This window comes from Molothrus ater, chromosome 27 (assembly GCF_012460135.2).
Source record: "Molothrus ater isolate BHLD 08-10-18 breed brown headed cowbird chromosome 27, BPBGC_Mater_1.1, whole genome shotgun sequence".
Taxonomy (NCBI): Eukaryota; Metazoa; Chordata; class Aves; order Passeriformes; family Icteridae; genus Molothrus; species Molothrus ater.
In genome coordinates this window covers 2,937,844-2,965,433 of record NC_050504.2, presented here as the reverse complement: position 1 = coordinate 2,965,433, position 27,590 = coordinate 2,937,844, and the positions used below count along the sequence as shown (strand labels likewise).

At 44.5% G+C, this 27,590-nt stretch overlaps 1 protein-coding gene across 1 annotated transcript in view; it reads left to right on the top strand.

The window, feature by feature from the left end:
• The window catches only part of IKZF3 (IKAROS family zinc finger 3), a 35,705-nt gene extending 9,501 nt beyond the window's left edge, over positions 1 to 26,204 (top strand). Inside the window, exons 4-8 of the mRNA XM_036398834.2 lie at positions 10,327 to 10,587; positions 11,259 to 11,426; positions 12,354 to 12,470; positions 19,156 to 19,272; positions 23,745 to 26,204. Of these exons, the coding sequence (XP_036254727.1) occupies positions 10,327 to 10,587; positions 11,259 to 11,426; positions 12,354 to 12,470; positions 19,156 to 19,272; positions 23,745 to 24,451 (1,370 nt within the window). The 3' untranslated portion in view covers positions 24,452 to 26,204. The remainder of the gene's footprint in view (positions 1 to 10,326; positions 10,588 to 11,258; positions 11,427 to 12,353; positions 12,471 to 19,155; positions 19,273 to 23,744) is intronic.
• The last annotated feature ends 1,386 nt before the right edge of the window (positions 26,205 to 27,590 follow it).

Here is a 27,590-nt window from a genome sequence, read left to right as displayed (position 1 = left end):
CCTGACACAGGTGAGATGCCATTCCATGGAAACAACTCAACTTGTCCTACTCCACCCCCCTGTTAAACAGGCTTCCATGATGATCACTGCTAACTATCGGGCAAACAATTAGGCAGCAGGCTATAGTAAAATGGTAATTAAAAGCTTGATGGGGAAGAAGGAAAAAAAAAGAAACAAAACCCCCTTTTCTTGCCTCAAGGGACTGGAAGCTGCACGCTGTGGTGCACATGGTGTATGCTTGCCTGCAACCATAAAAATACACCGTTCCCATGGTGCTTCCTGTGTCTAGTCTGAAAAGAGACAAGCAATGAGGGGGGGGGGGAAAGCTCTTGATTTCCCCTGTTTCTTTATGTGCCCCCAACAGCGTTACCTTCGGTGGCCAAAGTTGACACATCTTTAATTTAAAAATTAAATTAAAAAAAGCCCCGTTCCTTCCTCTGGGAGTCGCAGTCAAGCACGAATGTTTAATTATGTCTTAATTCTCTCAGCTGTTGAGGCAGACAACTTTTGGGGTGTTATGAATGTCAGCGAGCTTTCATGGTTGTGAGCTAAAAAGAGATAAAAGCCACATTTGTGGTTTATGGATGTTAATTGCTGCTGCACTGAGGTGTGTGAGGGGGGCGGTTGAAAGGCTGGAGGGAGGCAGGAGAGGTGACAGAGCCTCACTGGGGCGCTCAGCGAGGTTCCAGCGGTGCTGCAAGAACATGCACTTATCTGCCTGGAAAGGAAGTGCCGTTTTTTATCAGAATATTTCATCTCCCAAGCCCAGCTCGAGCCCCGGCGCTCATGGGACTTGGGGTTATCTCACAACATCAGCAGAAGTTCACTGCAAGGGGATTTCTGTAGTGTTAAACCCAACAAGGAGCCTGTGCTGAACGGGTCAGGCTTCTCTGGGGGCTCTACTGGGACTGAAAGCCGCGTTTTCCTTATCAACAAACGATCCTCTTGACTTTGTTTGAACTCTTCAGACTGTGCCGTCAGCAGCAGGAATGCTGCCAGGCACGCTCGGTGACATCAACGGGGAGGTGGTGTCACCCAGCCTGTAAATGATTGACATCAGCTGGACTATCCTGAGCACTCAGCACTGACACACACACTCGGATACTCTGATTGCTTGCAGATAATCAGAAAGTGCAGCTATTTCTCATTCTAATTAACCCATTATAGTGATTAGAAAATAGAATTTACTTTTGAGATATCCTGACTCCCAGTGGAAGCTTTGAGACAGAACAAGGGCTGGAAAGAGAATGGAGGCACAATTATTCAATAGATGATGGGTTTCATTCCATAACTTTTTAAACTCCATTTTGTTTTTCACTTGTTCTACAATGTGTAATTTGGATCCATACAAAATAATTCCCTGAAATTACAGGTGAGAGAAATATTTATTCCTTTGGCATCGAAATAAAATCTAGTCCAAGACTGATGAGTTGTGATCCCTCCCCACTGCACCCAGGAGAAAAAAAAGTGAAGATGCAGAAAATGACTCTTGGAACTCAAATCACATGTTATTGTAGGAAATAACCTATTTTTGGAAATACAGATTAGTGAAAAGGAAATCAGTTAATGGGGATGAGTCACATTTTGCCCCCAAACCAGGCTGTTCATTTGGCACAAAGTGGGAGTTGAAGAGACAGGTTCACTGTTTGTGCTACTGGAAAAGTTTCGAGAAAGGGAAACAGATCCACAAGAGTCAAAACTTTGCTAAAATACACAGATAGTTCCCTGAGCATTGGAATTGGTGATTCTTTTAACTGAACTGTGCAGAGTTTGCAGCGGGTGCTCGGTGCCTCTTTCACCTGGGGATTTGCCGTGTCCTCAGCGCCGTCTCCTACCACGCTGCATTCTCTCAACTTCTTGTTCCGGCTTTGCTTCCTTCTGCTCTGCAGGAGTTTTGGGGATTCATCAATTCGGAGCTCGGCTGGTTGTACTCCCGAGGAGCAGCGTGTGGCTGCGCTCACCTGCCGTGCGTGCAGCCGCGCTCCTCTCCTGCTCTCCTGGTGCAGGAGCTCCACCTCCAGGAGCGCCTCCGGGAGCTGCAGGTGCTCCCGACTCTCGGGGTCTCTGCTGCTCCCAGTGACCCCGAGAAACTTAAAAAGTCTCTTTTCCCAGCCCAGCGCTCAAAGAAGGAGTGAGAGCTCTTCATTTCTCTGTCTCAAGGTTGTTTATTGTATCTTATCTATAAAATTCTTTCTCCTGTCCAGCTGAGGTCCACTCAGGAAGTCAGTCAGAGGCACTCTGCCTACCCCGGGGCAGTGTTATCTTTTTATACTAAAAACTACGTGTGCAATATTTACAATTACTTCCCAATACCTTTCACCTATGTTAGTCAGTGAGCTTCTACTCTAAACCAATCCAAAAGTGCCACCATCACAGCAGAAGATGGAGGCCAAGAAGAAGAAAGAGAAAGGCTGGACATGCCCAGATTCCTCCATCTTGCTCCCTGAACCCCCATTCTAAAAACCCCCAAAATCTATTTTTCACCCTGTGATAAATTCACTATCATTCTACTTAAACTGTCATGGCTTGCAGATCTTCATATAAGGTTGGTCATTTGCTCCATGGGTCATAATCAAACCCCAGGGCTCTGTGCCAGGGTCTCTGAACCCCCTGGCAGGGAGGGCTCTTGGCTGTCCAGCACAGCCAGAGGGATGTCCTGAGTTCCAACACCCAACGGGTGCTTTGAGCAATCCTGCTCATCCAGGGAGGGCTGGATTTGTTGTGCAGACTCCCAGGAATGTTTAGGATGGGAAAGAGCTGTAAGATCTCATAGCTGTAAGAACTGTAAGATCAGTGTTAGTAAGGGAGCACAAAGCAGATGCACTCGTTTCTCTATAAGGCTGTGCTAAAAGTAAACTAAAATATTTGATTCAAGAACCTCAAATAGAACACAACACAGGTGTAATCTAAAATTCAAGTCAAGATTATTTGATACTGGAATATTTTATAGTTCAATCAAATCAGTTCAAGGTGTTCAAGACCATCTGAACCAAGCTCCTGCCTTCAGCCTATATGTGTTAAAATTCCTCAGGTATTTATCACAGATTTCCCTGTTCTTCACATTATTTTATCTTATTTTCTCTCTGTATTTAATTTTTCTTACAAGAATATATTGCATTGTCAGGAAGGCTCCTGGGAGATGAATTTACAAAGATTAAATGAAATGATACACTGAATTTCTCAGGTTTGAAGTTCATTTGAAGCACAGTTGACCAGAGCCGACCGTGCCTGAGTGGTCACATTAGTGATTGGTCCCTTGATATAGGTAATGCCAGTGATTATCTGAATTTAACATGTGGCCTTTCTCAGTCTGACTGTTGGGTCCAGATGTTCTCTGATTAACTGTCTCATTGAAGTCTGATTTAACGGTTGTGATTGTATCTGCCTTGCTGGACTTCAGGAATTGTCATTTTAGAAATGTTTTCTCTGGGTGATGGTATCTTAACGGCAAAGGAAAGGAAGAGCTTGTGCAGTTTCATCTTTTTCTGTGTTTTTTGGTTTTTTTTGTAAGAGGGAGACTTTAAAGATATTCAAATCTGAAAGGATAACGTTAACAGGTGTCAAAATTAAAATAAATTTCGTCTGGGACTGGTGTTGGGAAACCTGGGCCTTGCAGGCCTGAGGGTGTGGGATGGCATTCCCTCTGTGCTCCCCTCCAGCACTGGGGGTGTAGAAAGTTGAGTAAAAATGACAAATTATTGCCACTTTTAAAAATCAAACAACCAAAATAAAATCCCATGGTAGTTTCAGCACACACTAGCTATAATTTTCCAGCCCCTAGTCCAATTTGTCCCAGGGAAGGTCATTCTGCTTCCCAAATTCTGTTTGTAGTTTCAGTTAAGAGCATTTAAATGCAGTTAAATGAAGTTAAATTCCATTTCCTTCTCTAAACTCAGCACTGCACAGTGTTGCTGTGCAGTTTGTCCTGTTTTACTCCAGCTCTGGGAACACTCAATTTTGAGGAACATTTCTCCTTTACCCCTATTTCTGTTAGTATAACTTCAACATAATTTGGCAACCTTTTGAATGAAAATCCTAGAAAAACGCTAGAGTATGATTAGACAGAAAATGATAATTGAGGGGAAATACTGGGTGTGAAATCATGGATTTCCACAGGAATATTAATCTTTATAAGAAAAATCATCGTTTTAAGTAAGATGCTTGAAGAATCAGTTACATAATTCAAGTTTCCTGACTTACATGAGCTTGGAAACGACGTGTGTTGTTTGGTGGCTGTTATTTTGCAATTAATTGTACAACTAGATAAATTACACTATGCTTTAATGATAGAGAGGCACTGGTATTAATGAAGTAGAAAATACACATCTGAGCACTTGGAAAATGATGCCTGGCTGATTTTTTTTATTTTCTTTCCAATTCTCAGTGCTGCATTTCAATTTGATTTGTTTCTATTTTTGTTTCAAGTCACAATAAAACCAAGGAGACTCATTACCATTGAGCCTGCACTCCACAAAGGGGAATGATGAAAGTTTCTCTCCTATATTTAGAAGTGAAATTTCCACCAGGTGCATTCTTCACTGGCTCATTTAGGAATTACCCCTCACGTCTGCCTTATAAAGCATCTAAACAAATTAGTACAGGGTTTTTTGTATTGAAGTGACTATTGAACAACAGTACTAAGAAAATACTAAAAGGCACAAAGATAAAATAAACCCAAAGCCAATAATAAATGCAATATTTGGGATTTTTAGTGCAGAAGTCTCTGCTATGGCCTGTGGTGACACAAAAAAGGACCTGAGGGATGGGACAGGCCCAATGTCTGCACCCTGCAAGGGCATTTCTTGTCACCATGTCCTGGTTGGGGTGGTTGTCTCTGCTGTCTGGCTGCAAGTTAATTCTGCTCTGAGGTGATTGCTCTTTCTTTGTTGGCAAACAATGATCTCATAACAGCTGTTGGGAAAAAGGGAGCCCAGACTGGAGTCAGAGGGAAAACAAACCGGGGTGGGCCAAAAAGGCTTGAAATCCTTTCCCTTCCCTCAATGGATGTCTGCAATGGGGTAGAAGAAAAACATGGAGAAAAATTGTCTTAACTCTGATAGTGTTGCCTCATTAAAAAAAACCAAACTCATGTTGCTATTGTGTCATTTCACATTTTATAATTTCCCATTAGTTACAATCTCCAAATTCTCAATATATACTACATGTAATTGTTTTCTTCTTGTTTGAGGAAAAAAACTTAGGCATAGCATTGTTTATTTTAATTATTTCCCCCTGGTTTATAATTTTTATGGGATGCACTACTTTCTTTATTCAACAAGGATAATGGAATTTTTTTTTTTTTCATGACTTATCTTTGCCCCCAGTGTGTTGATTCCATTGCTGAGGTGTTTCTCACAAACACGCAGGATTCTGCCTTGAATCTGGAAACTCCACTGACTTTTTCAGCTTCACCACTCTGTGCCTCAGGCTGGGTTAGATACAGGAATCTCTCATTCTGGGAGGGGAGCAGCTCTGGCATGTGTCTGTAGGGTTTTTTGGGGATAACAGTGATGAATCATCAGTTAATACCTGTCAAACCCAGGTAGTCACAAGAATCCTCCAATATCGACTCCCTTCTTGTTCCTCAGCATCTGAATCCCATTAACAGCTGTCAAAACCTGGTAAACTATTTATATGCTTTCACAATTTGTTTAATTGGATAGTTAGGAAATGGCATACAAGAAAAGCTTTCCTTTTTCCTTTTTTTTTTTTTTCCTTTAGTCTGGCTGAACATCTGTAGCATTAGGGGCTCATTATCTCTGAATTGGCACAGCAAATCAGCAGCATCATTAAAATGCCACATTAAGATGATTAAGTTTCTTTGTTACCCAGTTGACTTTTTGCATGTGCTGAGGATTTCACGATTATGACCCCACTCCTTGTAAAACACTTGAGCTACATCACCCTTCCCTGCCGTTGTCTTTAATGGCTTCTGGGTTTTATTCCTTGTGCTTTTCCCATCGCTCCTGGTAAACTTTGCTTAACAACAGGACAAAACTTCGGTTTTCTCCTCTGTATTTGATGCCAGAGTCTCAGATTAAATGGAGAATTTGGGGGCTTTTCCTTCTGAAACTTCCTCCTAGAGAAAAAAAAAGCTAAGATTCAGAAACCCTCCAACTTGCCCTAATTATTTGGCTCTCTTGACTTTTTTATTTCTGCATTTTCAGCCTGGAGAAGAAGGATTGTATGGAGATGTCAGAGCAGCCATCCATTATCTGAAGGGACTTAAAAGAAAGCAGAGAGGGGCTCTGCTTCAGGAACAGGAGTGACAGGACAGGAGGGAATGGCTTTAAGCTGAAAAAGGGAAAATTTGTGTTGGATATATGGGAGAAATGCCTCCCTGTAAGGGTGGGGAGGCCCTGGCACAGAGAAGCTGTGGCTGCCCCATCCCTGGGAGTGTCCAAGGCAGGCTGGATGGGGCTTGGACCAGCCTGGGAGAGGGGAAGGTGTCCCTGCCCAGGGCAGGGGGTGGGACTGGATGAGCTTTAATGTCCTTCCAACACAAACCCTTTGTGATTCTATCATTTTATAGAGCACACACAAGCACTGTTTGGGTGGTGACTCAGTCTGAAGTTGCCACCGCAGCTTTATTTTGGATTTTTTCCAGAACCCATTGTTTTTACAATGTTTCAGGTGAAACAAAAATATTACTCTGGAGTATGTCTTTCATCTTGTAATCATCTCCCCAGGAAATGAAACCATGTGCATCAGCCTTAACGCATCACACCAGCACTTTGTTCTGTAAAAGCTGCAGCTTTTTTTTTTCCTCAGTGTATATTAACTCCATGAACCGCCTCGAGAAAAATAGTTCCCTGGCTTGGACTCTATGAATGCTTTTTTTTTCTCTTACAACCTCTTTACTTGCCTAATAGAAGAGATGATGACACTTATTTTTTCCACTGTGGGAGCTTTGTTAGTGTTTTTAGGGATAATTGTGTTTTTCCTCAGTTAAATTTCCCTATTCTACATGAAGTCACAGCTTCCTTCCTCTTGATTAAGGCAGACCAGTCTGGAAACTCCCTGATCTAATAAAATATGTTGATATGATTTTTAAGTGACAGATACAAACCTTCCACACATCTGCCAATCTCCTGATCACATGGCATTCCCTGTGCATGCCAGTACAGAGAAAAGTCTGGGCTGAAAAAGTAATCTGGTGGCTCCAGACTCTGCAATCACTTGGTTAATTTTAGTACAGCCTATACCAAGCCATCTTTTCCTCAGACTGCTTTGCACTTAAGCTTCTCCTGTCTGGCTGTCAGGAGCTGAAGCAGCTTCTAAACCATCACAGGTGAAAAAATCCCAACCCTTCTAATTTATATTTGGGTTAAAAAATTCTCTTCCCTTGTGTCTTCTCTTGGTGCCAATCATCAGAAAGTGAATTTTCCCGTGGAAATCCTTCAAATATCTACAGGAAAACACTTGAACTTTGGATGCCATGGACAGCTGAAACAGCCCCTGTTTTTTGCAGAGGCAGTGATGGAAAAGCCTTGATCAAAACTCAGGTACATCCTCCTCTGTTACTACAAGGAAACACAAGCCTTCTGTGCGGTGTGGAAACTGCAGGGGTGATTATTTTCCACGGTGGAATCATAAGATGATTTGGCCAGTTTGCAGCAGTGCCCAAGGATGTGCCATGGGGGGCTCAAACCAGTGCCCACACTGTGCCACACAGACCCTGGCACAGCCCTGGAGCTGTGAGCCAAGCACTGTGGTGAGAAAGTGAAGCAAACAGCACAGAGGCCTCTGCTGGAGGTCACAGCTTGGCCTCCACTGCTGAAAACTGCATGAGATGCAGACGAAAGGTGAGACGTTGAGTAGAAAGTGGGAATTGAAATTGTTTCTGAAAGCACCAACAAGGTGCAGCTGCACTGGGTACTTCCTTTTACCATGCTGGGCAGGATGTAGCAAATTATTTTGGAACAGCCTCCTTCTGAGAGGGAAAAAAACAACCAAAAAATCTTTTTTTTTTTTTTTTTGCTTCCTGGGAAAGGGATGGGTGTTGAAATCTCCTTTCAACAACTGGCAATCATTTTTCCTTGGAAAATGAAAATGGTTGTATAAACTAATTTTGAAAGAATCTTGATAACAAGATCACCCTCACACCGTTGGACATGGAGTTGGCAGCAGAAGGCACCTGCAGAGGAAGCCCTGTTCCTGTGGAAGCAGGAATCTGTGGGATGTGAAGCAGAGCTGCTACTGAAGGATTGAAGGATCCACAAAGAAAAACAGCCCATTTTTGGGTGAATCTGGAGCTCCCTGTGATCCACTGGGAAAACACCTGAACCCACCTGAGCTCATCCAGGACTGGGGCAGCAAGTCCCAGCAGCAAAATCCAAATATTTTCCATGATAGGGGATAAAAACACACAGTATGGGAGAAAACCCCTTTCTTCCATCAATATCCCCATCCAAGGAGAGCACGAGAGGGATCTCAGAGTTTTCCACACTATGGGAGGTCTTGTTTAGGAGAAAGAAACCATCACCCACCTATTTCCCCCAGCTCAGCCCAAAGTCAGACAGACTGGCAGGGCTTAATACAATCAATTAGGACAGAGGAGTGATTTTCTCCCTAAAATGTAGCTGAAAATGTTGATTTTATCAAATTCTAGGTTGCCAGATCTTTGTTTTTCAACGTTGCTTTTATGTCGCCACCTCATTTTCACTGCCACCCATTGTTTGTTCTCGGCATTTGATGTGGTTTATTACTCAGAACCAGAGCTAATACATATTCAGCAGTTCATGTTCTGTACTTTGGAGAAGGGACAAGTGATTCAGTGCCAGATTGAACTGTCTGATCCTGGGCTGGAGGGAGGAGCAGGTGGCCAGAGAACCAGGCTCAAACAGGAAGCCATGTGCTTCATCCTGTGCTGCTCCTCTTCACTCGGTAGCTTGAGGCACAACTTGAGTTTCGACCTTAGGTCTGTCTCTTGTCAGAAAACCATTAAAACTTATCCAGTCCCACCCCCTGCCCTGGGCAGGGACACCTTCCCCTCTCCCAGGCTGGTCCAAGCCCCATCCAGCCTGGTTTGGACACTCCCAGGGATGGGGCAGCCACAGCTTCTCTGTGCCAGGGCCTCCCCACCTTCACAGGGAGGGGTTTCTCCCATATATCCAACACAAATTTTCCCTTTTTCAGCTTAAAGCCACTCCCTCCCATCCTGTCACTCCAGCTGATGATGAATTGTCCCTCTTTGTCTCTCTTGTGACCCCTTCAGACACTGGAAGGTGCTGTGAGGTCTCCACACAACCTTCTCTTCTCCAGGCTGCCCCAGCTTTCTCAGCCAGCTTTAAGCAGAAAAAAGCTGTCCTGGCAGTTATCAATGATTTAAATGGAAGTGCTGGTAGTGTTGGAGTTAATTGTTGAATGGAAATTCAGCACCCTAAGCTGGGAATCATCAGTTGTTTATACAGTGTGACCAATTTGCTTGCATTTTCACTCTTTAGTAAATCATTAGCTGCCTGTTTCATCCACCTTTGTCATGGAGCTGCATTCATTTAGGCCATGCCTTTGGATTCCTCTGGACTGGCTACAGGTCCAGGAAGGAACCTGTTTGAAAGCCATGGATGCTGATCTTCAGGAGGTGTCAGGTTCTTTGCCACATCCTCACAAAATCAGGAAAATCTTTTGGCATTTCTGGGATACATTTATTTCTCAGGAAACCCTTACCCTGTCTCTGCTAGTTTTACTCACATAGTAAATCAAGATTATTGACTGCTCCTCACACGTCTGAGAGCTATGGATAAAAACTGTGATTTACAAGTGAAAATTGGGATTATTGGTGAGGCTTAACTAGTGAGAATCTATCCCATGGGAGAGCTGGGAGTCCTGCACTAATCAGACATATTTCCTAGGCTAGTTCTAAGCACCAGAGGTTCTACAAGAAGCTATAAGTTATGAAATAAAATGACTTATTTAATTTATGTCTTTCTGTATTTCCAATTCACAGAAGCAACCTGAAATGCTGATTTCTATAAAAATAATACTTGTGAGTGGTGTGAAAAAGTGTTTTCTTTTGAATCCTGGCTAGTAATTTCAGGATATATTTGTACTGTATTATACATTCATAATCTGTAGAAGGAAGTTCTCCATCAAAAATAATTACCAGGCAGGTTAATTACTTTCAAGGGTTACCTCACTGTGAGTATCACTAAGTGTCCATGACCTGTGAAGTTCCATATCTTAACTTCATTTCTTCATCTGCATAGCTCAATAAAACTTTTAGGAAGATTGATACTGTTGTTTTATATAATCTTTAGTGCATTTTTTTCCTAAAGGTGGATAAGATCAGCCTTTTTTCACTCCTGTGCTTTGTTTTACCTGCAGATGATGTGATTAAAGTGAAAGGTGAATACAGTGAAAGAGAGGAGAGTGCTTTAAATTCCGAGCCAATGGAAAACCTGGAAGAATCTGAACTGCCTTACACATATCCCAGAGAATATAACGAATATGAGAGCATTAAACTGGAAAGACACTCGGGTTCATATGACAACGTCAGGCCAGCTAGTGGAAAGATGAATTGTGATATCTGTGGATTAGCCTGCATTAGCCTCAATGTCTTGATGGTTCATAAGCGTAGCCACACTGGTAAATATCCCTCTGTTGTTCTTGTAAGAGCTGGAGTACTGAAAATAAGATAATTTTTAATCTAGACTAGTTCTTTTTAAAAAGGATACCAAAATCAGGGTTTCCTTGTTCCGTCCTTGACGCCACGTGTGATCTTTATCAAGTTACTCGATGTTCTGTGCCTCACTTTACCCACCTTTCTGCTTATCAGGATTGAATAGTATTAAAAGCAAGTTGGTGAGGCATTTTAAGAATTTTGGATGAAAGGCACTATGTAATGCAGTATTTCTGGCACAAAGCAAAAGTTAATTCGGTTTTGTGCTGCCATTTTCAGTCTGTATATAAATTTCTCTCTGTGCCATACTTTGGCAACAAACCAATGAGCATCTTAAGTTTCAGCCTGCAGTAAGATAAGACTTTTTTTCCTTCTAAAAATTGCTGGCTTGTTGGAATCAGCCTCCTCCAGAGCGCTTCTTTCCATGGAAGAACTGTGCAGTGCTTTCCATAGTCCTACATATGCTACGAGCAGCTCTGACACCAGACCTGCACCTCCCTCCCACTGAAGCCACACTCTGTGTGTTTCTATAGAAAGAAATCAATCCAATATCTCATTCTTTCCTCTTCCAAAAAGGCAGAGGACAGCATGATACCCACGTAACCATTAAATGTCCTTTTCTGTATGTCATTTTAAGGTGAACGGCCATTCCAGTGTAATCAGTGCGGAGCTTCCTTTACTCAGAAGGGAAACCTCCTCCGCCACATTAAACTACACACAGGGGAAAAACCTTTTAAGTGTCACCTGTGCAGTTATGCCTGCCAGAGGAGGGATGCGCTTACGGGTCACTTAAGGACACATTCTGGTAAGTGACTTCACAGGCACTCCATGTGGTTTGGATGTGTGTCACTGGGACACTCGGTGTGGAAAAGACAGACAGCAAGGTTTGCTCAGCCTGTGAAAGGCTCAACACAGAGCAGTGACCACTCACTGGTGCTTCTGGAACTGGCTCTGCTCTTGGTGCAGAGAGAAGGGCCATGGGAACCATGTCACAGCCCACAAACCTGCTTGCACAAATAACTCCATGGTGTTTTCACAGAATTGTTTTGGTTGGAAAAGACCTCCAAGATCATCAAGTCCAACCTTTAACCCATCACCACCTTGTCAGCTCATTTTCATACTAGTGCAGCTGGCCGTGCCAGCAAGCTCTGAACTTGAGGAGAGTGTGAGATGTGCTTTGCTGGGATTTCCTCCCATCCCATTCTGAGCTGTGAGGAAAATCCCAGGAGCATAATTGCAGGCAGATGACTATTGCCACCTCACTGTGGTGTAGTGCCTTTCATCTGAATCTCTTAAAATGCTCAACAGATGTTTATTCTTAAGCCTGGTAGGGTGTTCTGTCCATGTTACAGATGGGGAAATGGAGGCACAGAGCTGAGGTGACTTGGATTTCAAGTCAGGTATAACTCAATCTTAGCTACCCCAGTTCTGCAGGAGCCAGGCTGTGCTTGCCCTTGAATTTGTCTTTATCCTGTGTTCTACATGGGCTCAGAAAGAAAACATTGATTCTAAATTATAGGTGTTATCTCTGCACTGCACTGCACAGAAAAAAGTTCAACCTCACAAAGAATCAAAGTTTAAATTTATCTTATCTACCAAGGATAAATGAGATTCTGATTTAATCAAGACCAGCAGCGTAGTGCTGTCCTCCATCAGCACCATGCTTCAAGCAAGACAGTGTTTTAGTGGTCTCTTGTGGTTATTTTAATTCTTTTATTGTTTCTTTTTCTAGTGGAGAAGCCATATAAATGTGAGTTTTGTGGAAGGAGCTACAAGCAGAGGAGCTCGTTAGAGGAGCACAAGGAGCGGTGCCGGACTTACCTGCAGAACGCTGGCATGTGTGAGGCTGGTGAGTTTATCACATTGCAGTGGTTTTGGGGTTTCAGTACATTACAGGGCTTATAAAAGATCATCTGGTGAGCTGTTAACCCACAGCCTGAGAACAGCTTTTCCTACACTCCTTTTCAGTAACCTGAGGGGCTGTAATGTTCTAAACGGGCTGGTTCATCGTAGCCCTCAGGCGCTTTTACTTTAATCACTTTTTTCTTTAAGTGTTACTTTGTGTAAAACATCTAAAATACTTTGTACCCAGCATTTCTGGAGGTGATGCTTAGTGAGTTAAATTATTCCTACATTAATGCTGTTATGTGGCTCATTTTACAGGATGAGTTGTTGACAACCATGTGTTTGATGGTTCCTTTTCTGTTAGAATTTGCACCACTTTTAGTGACTTGGATCCAGGGCATACAAAGGGAGTGGTACCCCAAAAATTACTAACAGATCAGCTTAGGAGAGAGTGAGAGGCTGCTTTGAATATAGAGCTGCCTTTGGAAAAGATGAAATGTATCAAAACTTTTTTTTTCTTATTTTCCATTTTGCAGTCTCAGTGCTGCAGTTCCAAAATACTTTAGTGAAAACTAATCACCATAATCTTTGTCCCTGCTTCACCTGAACTGCTCAAATCCTAAAATGAACTGTGTGATTTGGATCTCACAACACACCAGTAAGTCAGGAAAAAATTGCTCTTCCCATTCAGAGCCAAGGAGTGGCTGTGACCTCCCAAAGAACTTCATGACTGATCTAAGAAGAGCTGAGGCCACAGTTTCACAATTCAGGCTCCCATCTTTTGCTATACAGCCTTGAGAAAACACCAAATAATGGAAACATGGAATCACAGAGGGTTTGGGTTGGAAAGGACCTTGAAGATCATCCAGTGCCATAGGCAGAGACACCATCCACTAACCCAGGCTGCTCCAAGCCTTGTCCAACCTGGCCTTGGACACTTCCTGGGCAGCCACAGCTTCTCTGGGCAACCTGTGCCAGGGCCTCAACACCCTCACAGGGAGGAATTTCCTCCTAATAACTCTATCCACAACAGTAAGGACAAGATTTTGCAAGAGTCATCACAAGCCAGGCCTAAAAATCAGTGTGAAGAGCCACTGATATGTGATAAAAATCTTGGGTACAGGAATCCCTGCACTGTGCAGAGAGTGTAGGTTGGTGTTTCAGGCTTTGTGACACATGCAGGAAACCTCCCAGAGAACCATAACTTACCAAAGTGTTTCATAGAGATTTTTAAGAGTTTTATAGTTTTGAGGGGGCTCTCTTCTTGTCATAGTGACATATTTCTTACAGTATTTGTAAAAGTTACTGGTAATCACCTCATCACCAAGTTTTGGTTTTGGTGAGAACCTTTACACGTTGTAACGTGGTTTGTGTTACAGTACAACACCATGGCCATCACCCAAAGTGTCCAGCTGTGAAAAAGGAAAACATGAGACCTGTTGCAGGTTTCTGCTTTGAAGTTATTCTCATGGTTTAGATGCATTTCAGAACAGCAACATTCCCCCCTTACCCCAAGCCTGTGGTGCAGTTCTTGCTGCAGCACTGCAGGGAGCCTGAACTGGTCACAGGGAATGGAAATTCTAAGAGGTGGCTGCTGCCCTGCCTTGGAGACCTTCACACCTTTACTGCAGAGTTCTTAGGAAATTTTATGAAAAATGAGAACTCCATCTAATTCCCTGGTATTGACAGGATGCTGGGTGGCAGAACCAGGGAGAGGGAAAGCTGGAAAGACTCTCAGGCAGTCATTTGCTATGTTTCTTCCCCCCCCCCTCCCCAAGTTTAGCACTTTACATTTGTGTTTAGTAAACATCCTCTTTCCATTACTGATCCTTTCCCTACTTCTCTGCATCACTTTGAATTTTGGTGTTTTTCTGAGTTCCCCTCAAGCTTCTCAACCAGGTCTGCTGGAAGGTGTCCCTGTCCATGGCAGGAGGGTGGAAAGGGACCTTTAAGGTCCCTTTCAACTCAAACCATTCCATAATTCTATAATTCTCACATGGAGCCATCTTTAGACCCAAAAGTGCTCTACATGCCATCATTCCTAACTGATTAAAATATTTAAAAGCATCAGGACAGTAATAACCATTCTATTTGCTTTTCAGTGCCATGCTTGCATGCTCTAAATGTGGAAATATTTCTAAAAGAGAAGTTTCATGTAATATAGTTGGAGCATTGTCCCTGATAACCATCTCTCTCACGTTTTTCTCATTGCACAATCACCAAACTCCGTTCCACTCTCCCTTCTTGAGTGACCACACAGAGATGCTACAGGAAACAATGCCTCTAATTTCAGCTTTGTACTTGAGGGCTTTGCTAACATTATCTGCACATTCTAAAAATTCTGCTCACATTGGTTGGTGTGGCAGAAACCACACTATGGAAACAGCTCAGTGCAGAGTGAGTGCTGGTGTGAGCTTGGGGCTGGGACAGCAGCAGGTCTCTCTCCAGCTGCAGGGTGACATGGTGGCCCAGAGATGGATGTCCCATCTCTGGAAGTGTTCAAAGCCAGGTTGGACAAGGCTTGGAGCAACCTGGGCTAGAGGAAAGTGTTCCTGTCCATGGCAGGGGGTGATACAAGGTGATCCTGAAGGTTCCTCCCAACCCAAACCACTCAGTGAACCCAGGATGGCCAGGGGACAGCACCTTTGGAGAGGTGGCTCCTCAGCCAGCACTCACAGGCCAGCCTGAAGAGTCTTTTCTAATGGATAACTCACAGTGGCAGGAAAATGGTCCTCTGGAAGTGCTTTATCCAGGCAGGATTACACCTGAAATGTACTCTGAGGTGTACATCAGGGGGCTCAGGGAAGCTCATCCTCAGCCCTGGTGCTGGCTGAGCAGGAGAGGGGCTCCCAGCTGTCAAAGTGGTGAGATCAACCCCATCTTACACCAGAGAAAATTCCATGCTTAGGAGCTCAACTTGCCATGTAATTCCAGAGCCACTGATCAGATCTGACTGAGAAAGGGATTTATTTGAGCGCAGAATTTCTTTCAGCATCCTCAGAGACTTTTTTTTTTCTTTTTTTTGCTTTCTGGCTTTGCAGTTGAGCTAACAGAGCCCTGATCTTGCAGGATAACCCAAGATTCCAGGCTGCTGTGCAGTGCTTTGCAAGTCTGGATTTTCTGTATTTGTTTTTTTCTCAGTGTGATTTTGAGCAAAGCACTTGACCATTTCTGTTAGTCCAGTCTGAATTTTATTTTTAGATCCATGTTACAGTGAGATAATTACTTATTTAAATCACCATGTGCAGTGGAATCATCCAGAGGAGGAGAATTGAAGAGGGGCACAGGGTGTGATTACTTCTCTATATTTGAGAAGTCTTTAGAGAATTTGGAGTGATCAAAAAACTTTTTCCTAAATGCTAAATATTATTCTTGAATTGTTTAAGATGTGATCCAGAGGAAGAAGTTGGATGAGATAATTTTCAGTTCGTTTCTGGGTAGAGAGAGCAGTGTTGTGGATGAGAACCTGTATAACCACCCTCATCTCACTGGGAGCAGACATTGCTTCCCTAAGGCCAGCTTGTGGAAATGTCATCAAAGACCTTATGTGGCCCATAAATAGAGATTATTTTTTCTTTAGGAAAAAATAGCCAGTAGCAAGGAGTCAAAAATATTAATGAGAAGGCAAAGACCCTCAGCATTAAAATTAAAGAGCAGAGAACCATGAACCTGCAAGATTGATCCTACAGAAGTCCCAGAGCATGTTATGTAGGTCAATAGTTACTGTCTCTGCAGATCTCCTCTGAGGAAAGGCTCTGTTATTCCTGCAGGAAGCCCTCATCTGCCCTCCTGACATTAATTTAACAATTAAAGTTCCCTTGGTGGCACATAAATAACGTTGACAAGTCACCCCTGATGTGCTACGTGCAGCTTCCAGTGTGCTCCTGGGGCTGGGAGGGCTGAGAGCAGCTCTGAGCTGGGTCCTGCCAGCATAAGGAAAACCAACCTGAAAATGTGGAATTAAAGCTTTACTAGAGCAGCACATGGCTCCTCAGAGTGCAGCTCCTGGAGGTAAAGACTGAGGAAAGGAGGAGCTAGAACAACAAAATCATAAAACTAAAGAAGGGATCAGGGAGATGTTTTTATGATATGGGTGAATCATGTTTTCTTTATTTTTTCTTTGCAAAGAAAAAAGTACATTTTTGAGTACACCATTTGTTGGGTTTTTTTAAAATTTAGATTACTGCTGTTATGACTTGTGCAATGATCCAGCCAAGATGATGAGGCTTTGGGTTTGGGGCTGGTTCAAACCTTGGACTACAGTCATCTAAAGTTAATATAAAGCTGCATATTCCAGGCTTTGGAGCATGAGAATTAAACTGAAGTCCTGACATTAAAAACCCTATAATTTTCAAGACCAAACTAGAGCTTTTGGCCCAAACCCAAGCAGGTGATTACACTTTACCTCCCTCCCTTCCCCTCAGAGTGTCACCTTAACCTGGTGTTTTGTCTCACTTTGTGCATTTGGATATTTTATGCTGGGAGCAGGGGTGAATACATTTATGGGAACCTCCAAACATACTGGAGTAATTTAGAATAAAACTGAGACTAGAAGAGCAGTGTTATTGCCTTCAAGGCACTCCATGCCCTGCACAGAGCTGTCACGTACATCCCAAAGTTCCAGGACTGTGACCAAGCAGAGCCAGGCCCTGTTATCCCATCCTCCCTGACTCATATTTGTAGCACCAAGCACCTCTGAAACACTTGATGTTTTCAAACTGCTGAACAAACATGAACAAATAGTTCTGGCTGAGGTTTGGTGAGTCATGGTTTGTGCTGACTGAAACTCCTGTTATCAGGAGCAGCACTGACAAACAGGTACAGAGGACAGACTGAAATGCTCAGGGAAAGGCTGCACAGGGCTGGGAAGGATGAAGCTGCACTTTCAGCACTTGCTCTACTGGGCAAACAGAAATTTAATTCTGCTACTCAATAAATCTGTGTTTAGTAGGACTGAAGATATCCAAGTGTTCCTACCACTTTCCTCTGGCGCTGCTTGTCTCTTACTTAGGTTATGCTTCATGTATTCAGGGAGGCCTCACTTTGGCCTAGCAGTGCCTTAAGGGGGTTATAAAAAGGAGGCAGAAGGATTTTTATAACAGGCAGGGAGTGACAGGAGAAGGGACAATGGTTTTAGACTGCCAGAGGGCAGGGTTGGATAGGATGGTTGGAGGAAATTCTTCCTGGGAGGGTGGTGAGGCCCTGGCACAAGTTGCTTGCCCTGAGAGGCTGTGACTGTCCCTGGAAATGTCCAGCACCAGGCTGGACAAGGCTTGGAGCAACCTGGGATAATGGAGGGTGCCCATGACCATGCCATGATCTTCAAGGTCCTTTCCAACTAAAATCATTCCATGTTTCCATGATTCTATATTTAGATTTGTTGGTGTATGTACAGTAACACAGCGACCAGGACTCTTTCACAGTGAGATCCAACCTTTTATTACCACCTTGGGAAAGTCAATCACCTCTCATTGGGTGCTCTGGAAAATGGGAAGAGCCTTCATTGGCCTAATCCCCAGGGAGTCATCACAGGGCACAGGTACTTTTCCAAAAATTAGAAATTTGGGAGGTTTAACAAGCTTTAAAACACAGAAGAATCATGTCCTGACCTTGCAGATCCCACCTCCTACAGACTTGGACAATCCATTAAGATGTGTCCAGTTCTCAGCACACTGATCCCTGCCACTGGTACTTTTAGCAATGAATTTATTCTTCATTATAATTTTTCACATAAAAGCAGCAGTCCAGATGGGTGTTGTTGAGGTTTGAGCAGGGTTTGGGGGGGAAGCCACAGCAGTTACGATCAGTATTAGTGTGGTAGTAGCGATATGAGGTGGCAGCTCTCCAGCTCAAGGCCTCTGCAGCCTCCAGGAGCTGAGAGCAAGCACAGCTTCTGTGCAGTGCTGGGCACTGCTTAGCACAGCTGAGGAGAGCTCTGGAAAATGGGAAGAGCTTTAATTGGCCTAATCTCAAGGGAGTCATCACAGGGCACAGGTACTTACCCAAAAATTAGAAATTTGGGAGGTTGTAACAAGCTTTAAAACACAGAGGAAACACTGGCAGTTAGTTTTAGCTGTAGCATTTAGGGAAAAAAGATTAAGTGACAGAAACACCTGGGGAAAAAAGAGTTAGAAATTTTGAATTTTCAAAGGCTTTATTGCTTTTATTTTACTGGAACACTGATATATATCATACAAGTTTCTTAGTGATTCGTTAAGACATCTCTGACTGATATCTGAAAAGTTAAGTAGGAACACTGAGTGTCTCCTCCTGCAGCTCGAAACACTGAGTGTGCAGGTGTCACCCAGCCTTACTCAGAATAAAAAAGAAAGGCCAGCAGAGCTTCTGTCTCCATCTGCAATTTAACCAACCTTCCAGCCAGTTCATGTACTTCCTCTCGCTGACGACAGTTCTGGTTTGTGCTCCCCCCTGAGTCAGCTCGGGGCTGTGCTGCCACTGACCACAGCGGGTGCCCAGAGAGCAGGAATGACAGAAAAAGCAAAACCAGCTTTGCATTAGATCTCCAAACTGTTTCCTCCAGTTATGTGGCCGATTGGAGATTAACCAGTCAGCTCTTCCTTTTTTTTTATCTTTCTTTTTTTTTCCTTTTCACCTACGTGTTGTTTTGTTGTTTTTTTTTTTTTTTTTCTCTCTTTTTTTTCCCTTCCTTTTCACATTTTCCAACCTAGCCAGCGTGGAGGCAAGGCACATCAAGGCAGAGATGGGGACTGAAAGAGCCCTTGTGCTGGACAGGCTAGCGAGCAACGTGGCAAAGAGAAAAAGCTCAATGCCTCAGAAATTTATTGGTAAGAACAAAACCCCTTTTCATCTGCAACACTTAAATACGTGTGGGTTGGTAACAAACAGTACAATGCCTCTGCTTCTTTTAAATATCCTGCTCAAACTTAGCATCTGATACAAAAAAAAAATAAAGTAACACTGATTTTTGTGATGGGGTTTTAGCAATTTGTCGTAAGGGGTTGATTAAAATAAAAATAATTAACTCTGTTGGCTGCTTAAACTGGGTGGAAGGCACTGTTGTGCCTTGTGTCTTTACATAGGTGATTTATAAATATGTTTTATGAGCTTCCACGTGCCATTTGTGTACCTGTGTATTTGAAATGCTGTCTGCTAGGATCTAGAACAAGCAAAGAATAGGAAGGTTAATGTTTTCTCAGCAGGAGCTGAAGATTCCTGCAGTATTCATGTGTGAAATAAGGCCTAAAGGCAGAAAAGTATTGGATTTCTCTTAGTCATTCTACTAAATTTGTGTATGATTAAAAAATATCAAATCCTTTCTTGTGGTAATTTAAGCAAGCAGATGTTTCCATAGTATTTTCTTTGCATTTAATTGAACACGATCAGAGTTTTGCATGTTGGGGATCTTAAATACTCGTTGGGCAGGTTCTGGGTTTCAGCAAACACCTGACCCTCTTGGCCAGTCTTATTTCATCAACCTGCCTTTAAAGTAAATAAAATACAGCCCTGTGTCCTAAGGAAAACCCTTAGTCAGCAGTTATATAATATTGGTGCTGATGAAGCCTTATTTGTGCTCTTTGTAGGGTTACATAAGGTAAAAAGTGTTTTGTGTTTTTTTCTTTTTTTTATGGCCCAATATAAAGTTCACCCTCTGAGTGGGGCTCATGTGGGAGAGGTGTGGGCTGGGAGGGCAGGCAGGGCTGCTGCAGCCAAACCCCCAGCACAGGGTGCACCAGCTCCAGAGCAAGGTGGAGGTGAGCAGCTGGATCCATGCAGGTAAAGCTGCACAGCTGGATCCATGCAGGGAAAACTGCACAGCTGGATCCATCCAGGGAAAGGTGAGCAGCTGGATCCACCCAGGTAAAGGTGAGCAGATGGATCCATGCAGGTAAAGCTGCACAGCTGGATCCATGCAGGGAAAGGTGAGCAGATGGATCCATGCAGGTAAAGCTGCACAGCTGGATCCATGCAGGTAGAGCTGTGCAGATGGATCCACCCAGGTAAAGGTGAGCAGATGGATCCATGCAGGTAAAGGTGAGGAGATGGATCCACCCAGGTAAAGGTGAGCAGATGGATCCATCCAGGGAAAGGTGAGCAGATGGATCCATGCAGGTAAAGGTGAGCAGATGGATCCACCCAGATAAAGGTGAGCAGATGGATCCATCCAGGTAAAGGTGAGCAGATGGATCCATGCAGGTAAAGTTGAGCAGATGGATCCATCCAGGGAAAGGTGAGCAGATGAATCCATCCAGGTAGAGCTGTGCAGATGGATCCATCCAGGGAAAGGCGAGCAGATGGATGCATCCACACAGGAAACCAACTCAGTTTTTGAAGGTAATGGAGCTCTTAGTGGGTTTGGTGGGTAGCACTGGGCTCTCATCAATGAAAACTGGTCTCATTTATTTATTTATTTTACATTAGTGTGGCTTTCTAAAGGTGGCCTCACTGCACAGCCAGACCAGCAAACTCCATCTGAGTCTCTTTGGTGCTCAGGATTGGAACTGGACCTGTGGGGCTTGGCCCTTACACGTCTTGCTGTGGTTCAAAAAGCAATATTAGTGGAAATGGGTTTGTAATCCTTTAGCTTCCTCTATTTTAGCATTTTTTCAGCTCTCTCATTGTGCAATCACCAGCAGTTTGACCTTTATGTCTTTTATTAAACACATCTGCAGCAGGATGCACCCCCTCAGCATAAGCCTAATGTGAAGAACGAGTGGGTTTGGGGTTTCCTCTGTAGGCCAAAGAGTTCCTGTGTGGCCCAGATCCTCTGGGATTTGTGCTAGTGCTGGATGGCATGAACTGGCACTGCACACACAGGTGATCGTGTGGAGAAGCTGGAGAACCCATCACAGATCACCTAAAGGCACAAAATAACAAATTTTTGAAACTTGCTGTTTTTCTAGAACTTGGATGATTTTTCTTGTTAACTTACATGTGCAAACATTCCCCCCTCAGCCCTCTGTACCCCTGGGAAGGATGTTTCCAGGAGCAGGCTGTCCGACCTTGCTCTGACTCCTGTGCCTTTCTGAGCTGTCCCTGTTGGAGCTCAGATCTGCCAGGCCAGTGCAGGGATCCTTTGGGAAATCTGGGAATGAGTGCTGATGTCTCATTTAGTCAGGAAGCAGGGACAGGGATATGCACTAACAAGGCATCTTTGTTTGGCTCGTTTCTCTGAATGAAGTCTATTGATTGGAAGAAAAACCCCTTTATTATAATTGGAGGGCTCTGCAGAGATTCAGACAAGCACCAGGAGTCTCTCCCACTTTATTTTTCACATTTCCATCCCCACTAGCTGCCTCATGTGCACCACTACAAGTCCCACACACAAGGACAGGGACCACCAGACCCTGCATTTGACTCTTCACCTCTGCACCAGGCTCCTCTTCAGTCTTTTTTCTGGGGGACCTTAAAATCCACCAGGACAGTGGAATCACTGTGAGACCCTCAGTGATCATTCAGGAGTTGGACTCAATGGTCCTGGTTAGGATATTCCACATTCCTATGATCATACATCAAACTTCTTCATTTAACTTTACAACAGTGACTCTTAACACCAAAATTTTTAGGGAGTTTTGCTTATTTTTGCTTTTGTTGTTATTTTTCTTCTACTTAAATCCCAATTTATTCACATCTTTCACTTGCCTGGAGCTGGTTTTATGAGTCACCCAAAACTACTGCAGCATTTTGTTTCCTTCCATGTGAAGCTGGACGGCGAGTGGTGCTGCGGGCTGGAAGCAGTTACACTCTTGTGGTTCTTTAACCTTTTGGAGTGTTTTAGAAAAAGAAACGTGAGCTCCTGGTTTTCTGCCTCTGCAGTGAAACCCCAGAGTTTCATACACATTGAGTCAGGGTGTTGACAGGTGACTGATAAACATCTGCACCACTCGAGTTACTGAGTTACCGTAACCAAGAGATTCGTGGATTTAATGTTTGCGAGTCCCTTGCATGTGAAACCTTTCATCTGGTCTTTTTTTTTTTTTTTTTGTATTTTTTTTAAGCTATGAACAAGCTTATGCTTTTATTAACCACAGAATTCAGTTACTTATTTCTAGACATTCACCTTCAAAATGCCTTCAGTGCCTTTGGGGCGCAGTTTATTTCCTCCTTGCAGCTGGCACAGAGAAACAGGAGTTGCACTGTGCTGCTCAGAGAGGTGTGAGCAGAATTTCAGGTGCACTCTCCTCCTCTTCTGTCCAGTCCAGAGTTTTCCAAGCCCCAGCACACTCAAAGGAAAACTTTTTTTTTTTTTTCCCACTAACCCTGTATCTAGTGACCCTAACTGTGGGGTGTTTATATTTATATCTGCCAGTATTGGATTACCTGAATACCTGTGTAGAGATCCAAGAAGCCAGGTGTGGTGCAGAGGAAGCTGTAGTTGTCAAAGGACAGTGGGGAAAACTGACTTCAGTGTCCAAGGACTTGTCAAAGATGAATCTCAGAAAGTACCCTCACCACCTCCTCTATTTGCTTCTAAGCCTGAGATTTAAAAAAATATGAAAAAAAACAAATACCCCACCCAAAAGCTGCTTGTGTCTAAACAGCTTCTTTCAGCAGAGAACACATCATGTCCCATTCCCAGAGAGATTTCTGCCCTTCAGAAAAGTCATCACAGGGTTTAAACAGCTCTTTACCTCTCGGGACTTCTGCTGCTCAGAGTGACCCCCAGATGTGTTAGAAAGTCTCTCTTCCCAGCCCAGCAGTCAAAGAAGGAGTCAGAACTCTTCAGTTCTCGGTCTCAAGATTTTTTATTCTTTCTTATCTATAAAATTCTTTCTCTGGCCTGCTGAGGTCCGTTCAGCAGGTCAGACAGAGACACTCTGATGCCCTCAGGGCAGTGCTGTCCTTTTGTACAAAAAACTACGTGTACATTATTTACCATAGCTTCCCAATACTATCACCTATGTTAGACAGTGAGCTTCTACCTTAAACCAATCCAAAAGTGCCACCATCACAGCAGAAGATGGAGGCCAAGAAGAAGGAGAAAGACTGGACACACCCAGATTCCTCCATCTTGCTCCCTGAACCCCCATTCTAAAAAAATCTATTTTTCAAAAAAAATCTATTTTTCACCCCGTGACAAACTAATTATTATTCTACTTAGAGTTTTGTGGCTTGCAGATCCTCACATAAGGTTGGTAATTTTTCCATGGGTCATAATCAAAATCACAGGTTTCTTGGGCTGTGTGCCAGGGTCTCTGAGCCCCCTGGCAGGGGCTTGGGCAATCCAGGACAGCCAGAGGGATGTCCAGAATTCCAACATTTACCCACTCAGGTAATTATCACCCCTCATCTCTCATAGGTGAGAAACGCCCCAGCTTTGATGTCAATTACAACTCCAGTTTCCTGTACGAGAAGGAGAGCGAGATGATGCACGGGCGCATGATGGACCAGGCCATCAACAACGCCATCACCTACCTGGGGGCCGAGGCCCTGCGCCCGCTCGTGCAGACGCCGCCAGCACCCACGGCCGAGATGGTGCCCGTCATCAGCAGCCTGTACCCGCTGCCGCTGCCCCGCGCCGCCGACGTCCCCAGCGTCCCCAACGGCACCGAGCCCGAGAAGAGCCACCTCAGGGACAAGAGCCTGTCATCCGACAGGGGCCTTTCCCCCAACAACAGCGGCCACGACTCCACAGACACTGACAGCAACCACGAGGAGAGGCCCAACCCCGCCTTCCACCAGAGCCAGGTGATGGCGGCGGCTCCCGCCCGCAACGGCCTCCAGGCCCTGAAGGATTTCCCGAGGCCCTACGAGATCATCAAGCCTCCGGCCATCTGCCCCCGTGACGCCTTCAAGGTCATCAACAAGGAAGGGGAGGCCATCGGGGTGTACAGGTGCGACCACTGCCGCGTGCTCTTCCTGGATTACGTGATGTTCACCATCCACATGGGCTGCCACGGCTTCCGCGACCCCTTCGAGTGCAACGTCTGCGGCTACCGCAGCCACGACCGCTACGAGTTCTCCTCGCACATAGCTCGGGGGGAGCACAGAGTGGTGCTCAAGTGAAAGGACCTGCTCTTCCAAGGTCAAAGGATGTGTTTTCTGTCAAAGGGGAGGCTTGGTTGGTTGGGGGTTTAATTAGTGTAATGAAAAATTTTTTTGAGTATTTTTCTAGGCCAGTTTTAAGTGTGTCACGAGGTGACGCATTTTTAAATTTGTTTTTCTCGATAATTCAGTGTTGTGTAGCATCTCTGCCTGGCTGCTGTGGTGAGTGGGACTGTGGGAAACACCAGGAGCAGAGACTGGTTTTGATATTAACTTTATTTTTGTGAAACTTCAGAGCCATTTATGATGTTTTCAATTTTTAACTTGTGTTTGTTTTTATAGAGTTTGCTTTAAGTCAGCACAAAAGGTTTTCATGCCAATTCCCCTGCTCATTCAGGTGAACAGTCAGAGGTGTGTTGGAGGAGCTTTTCCTAGTTATAATCCCAGTGGCTCATCACCAAAACAAGGAAAACGAGGGCAGGAAAAGGGAGGGATTATTAATTCCTCTTTAAAGCTTTTCCCCTAAGCCCTAACAAGAGTGTGGCACACTTTCCTTTTTCTTACCCCACTGCTGACTTACTTTAGTCAGTAAGAGGAAAATAAGAAATGAGACCTATTTGGGGTTGGGATTTTTTAACAGTACATATTTTTGGGATTCCCAGTGAGGTCACTGCTTGGCTCATCCATGTGGCCTGGAGGAAATCCCAATTTTCATTGCTGGAAACTCCTCCTTTCTGATGGCTGCCAAGAACGAGGATGAAGCTGTGCTGTGTGTTGTGCCTCTGTCCCACAGCAGGACATGTGGCTGTGCCATCACGGGTTGGTCCTGGCTGGCTGTGGACAGGTGAGACCCCAGGCAGGGCTGTGAGAGCCACAGCCACACCAGGACAGCTCCACACCCTGAGCAGGTGCCATCCCTTTGAAGTTGGTTTTTACAACAGTTCCAGAATCTCCCCGTGGCTCCACAGCTGTGTTGGTGTCCCTGGGCTGGAGAGGGGTTTGGTAAAGGCTTTGCTGAGTGAAGGTTTAATCTTTGCAAAATATTTTTGTATCCTGTAGTTAGGAGTGTTCTGATGGACTTTCTGCATCCCTTGTGTGGTTTGAGAGCTGTGTTGCTTTTGTGTTATCCCTGGTGATCCAATCACTCCCCTGGGGGAAGGTTGAAGAGCTGAGGGCCAACAAATACTGAAATTTATCCCTCCCTCTCAATTCTTTTGGCTCAGTTATTTCCTCTCTGAATTTTAAGGTACAAAATAAGAAATTTATATTCATGTTTTCCACGAAAGGAGGATTTGGAGAGGGATAAATCAGCCTGTAGTGTGTCTGAGCATCCAGAGTGCTGTGGAAGTGCTAATCCAGCATCCTGCCATCCCTGGGGTTGAGGAGAACTCTTCTGCTGTTGTGTGTGGAGCTGTAAAGCAGGTTTAGGATGTTTCCCAGAGCTCCATCATGAGGAAGGTGCATGTTGGCTCTCCCCAAGTGAACACCTGTGTCACAATGTGACCAATGCTCCTCCTGTGAGGGAGGCTGCAGTTCCACCAAGGGTCAGCCCCAAGGGCCAAGCTTTTGGGCCCAGAAAAGAGAGGGAAAGGGAGTGAGAGAATTCACAGAGAATTCCAGAGGTTCCACTGCTGCCCTGACATTTCTAAGTCCGACATTTTTAGGACATTGTGGTTGTCTTTATCAATTTCTAATTTTGTGACAAGCTTGCTTTTCAATGGCTTAGTTTTCAAGACCAAAGAATTATCAATAAATGAATAAAATATTTAAATAATGATGATGTCCTGACTTGAGGGCAGGCAAGGGCAGGTTCTTAAAGGAATCCGCAGAGAGAGACCTCCTGGAGCCATCCAAAAAATCTCATTCTCCATAAGTGGATTGGGTAATGGATACATTTAAGAATATTAATTGTTCCTTCACACCCCATCATTCATCCCTGTCCCACAGTGCTGCTCTGGCCTGGGAGATGGGAATCCCACTGGGCCATGTCTGGATGCTGAGGGAATGTGCTGGTCCAGGGCAGGTCTCTGAGCTTGGAGGAGCTCTGGAAACCACCTCGTCTGAGAAAACAGATGGGAAAACCACTGGTACTGCTTCAGAGCCTCATTTATTCTGCTCTTGGCTTGTTTATTTTGGTCTGGAACAGGTTTGAAGCATTCTCCAGTGCCTTGGTGTGTCCATCTCACTTGGTTCTTCATTTACTTAGAAATTACACCCAAGAGTGGGCAGGGAGGTTCAGGGAAGGAGCTTTTAGCACCAAGAAACAAGCCTCTGGTGCTTAATGTCAGTAAATAAATATCCACTCTGCCAGCCATGAAAACAGATCTGGGAGTGACCAGAGCAGGCTGAAGAGGGGAATGAGCGCTGGGGCTGCCTGTAAACGCCACAGGAGTGATGGAATCTGTGTCCCCACGGGGTGCTGAGCCGTGGTGGAGGCTGTGCTCAGCAGAACCTGTTCCTCAGTAGAGTAACTGACACAGTCAGAGGTGTAAAATAACATCATCTGCTCCTCTGACTGCTGGAAAATGGTGTTGGACACGGTTCTGGTGAGCAGGGGAACGGTTGAACCTGAGAGCTGTGGGGTGGGGGCAGCTCAGCCCCACGCTGGGGCTGTGGGGTGGGTTCGTGGTTCCCGGGCTGGGTCAGGCCGATGAAACACCCCGGCGGGGAGGGTGGAGGCTCACACCAACCCCCCGGCCCTTTTAGCACCTGCGTTACCAGCCTGACGTTGTTCGCGCTTCTTTCATTCCCCCCCGACACCTCCTGCCACAAAGAGCTGGACACGCTTGAGAAACAGAAACGAAAAAAAGCCGAGAAAAAAGAAAGTCAGAGGATCCTTTTTTTCTTTTCCCTTCACTTCCTTCCAGCCACACGAACACTGAGGGTCTCTTCCCCTGCTGCTGCTGGGACCCTCCGAGGGTTGGGTGAGACAAAGGGGGCTCAGAGCTTCCCCTCCTGGTTTATCCCTTAATAAGAATTTATTTGATCCAAAACCCCTCAGCCTTCTCCTGCATGGAGCCAAACCCCTTTAAAGTCTTACAGAAACTTTCAGTTGGTGTTGTGACAGAGAGATCCTTATCTGCTGATAGCTGTAATCGTGATAGAGCACAGAGGAACTCGTTTCTCCTGTCCTCGTGTTGAAACACGCTTCGTAACGCAC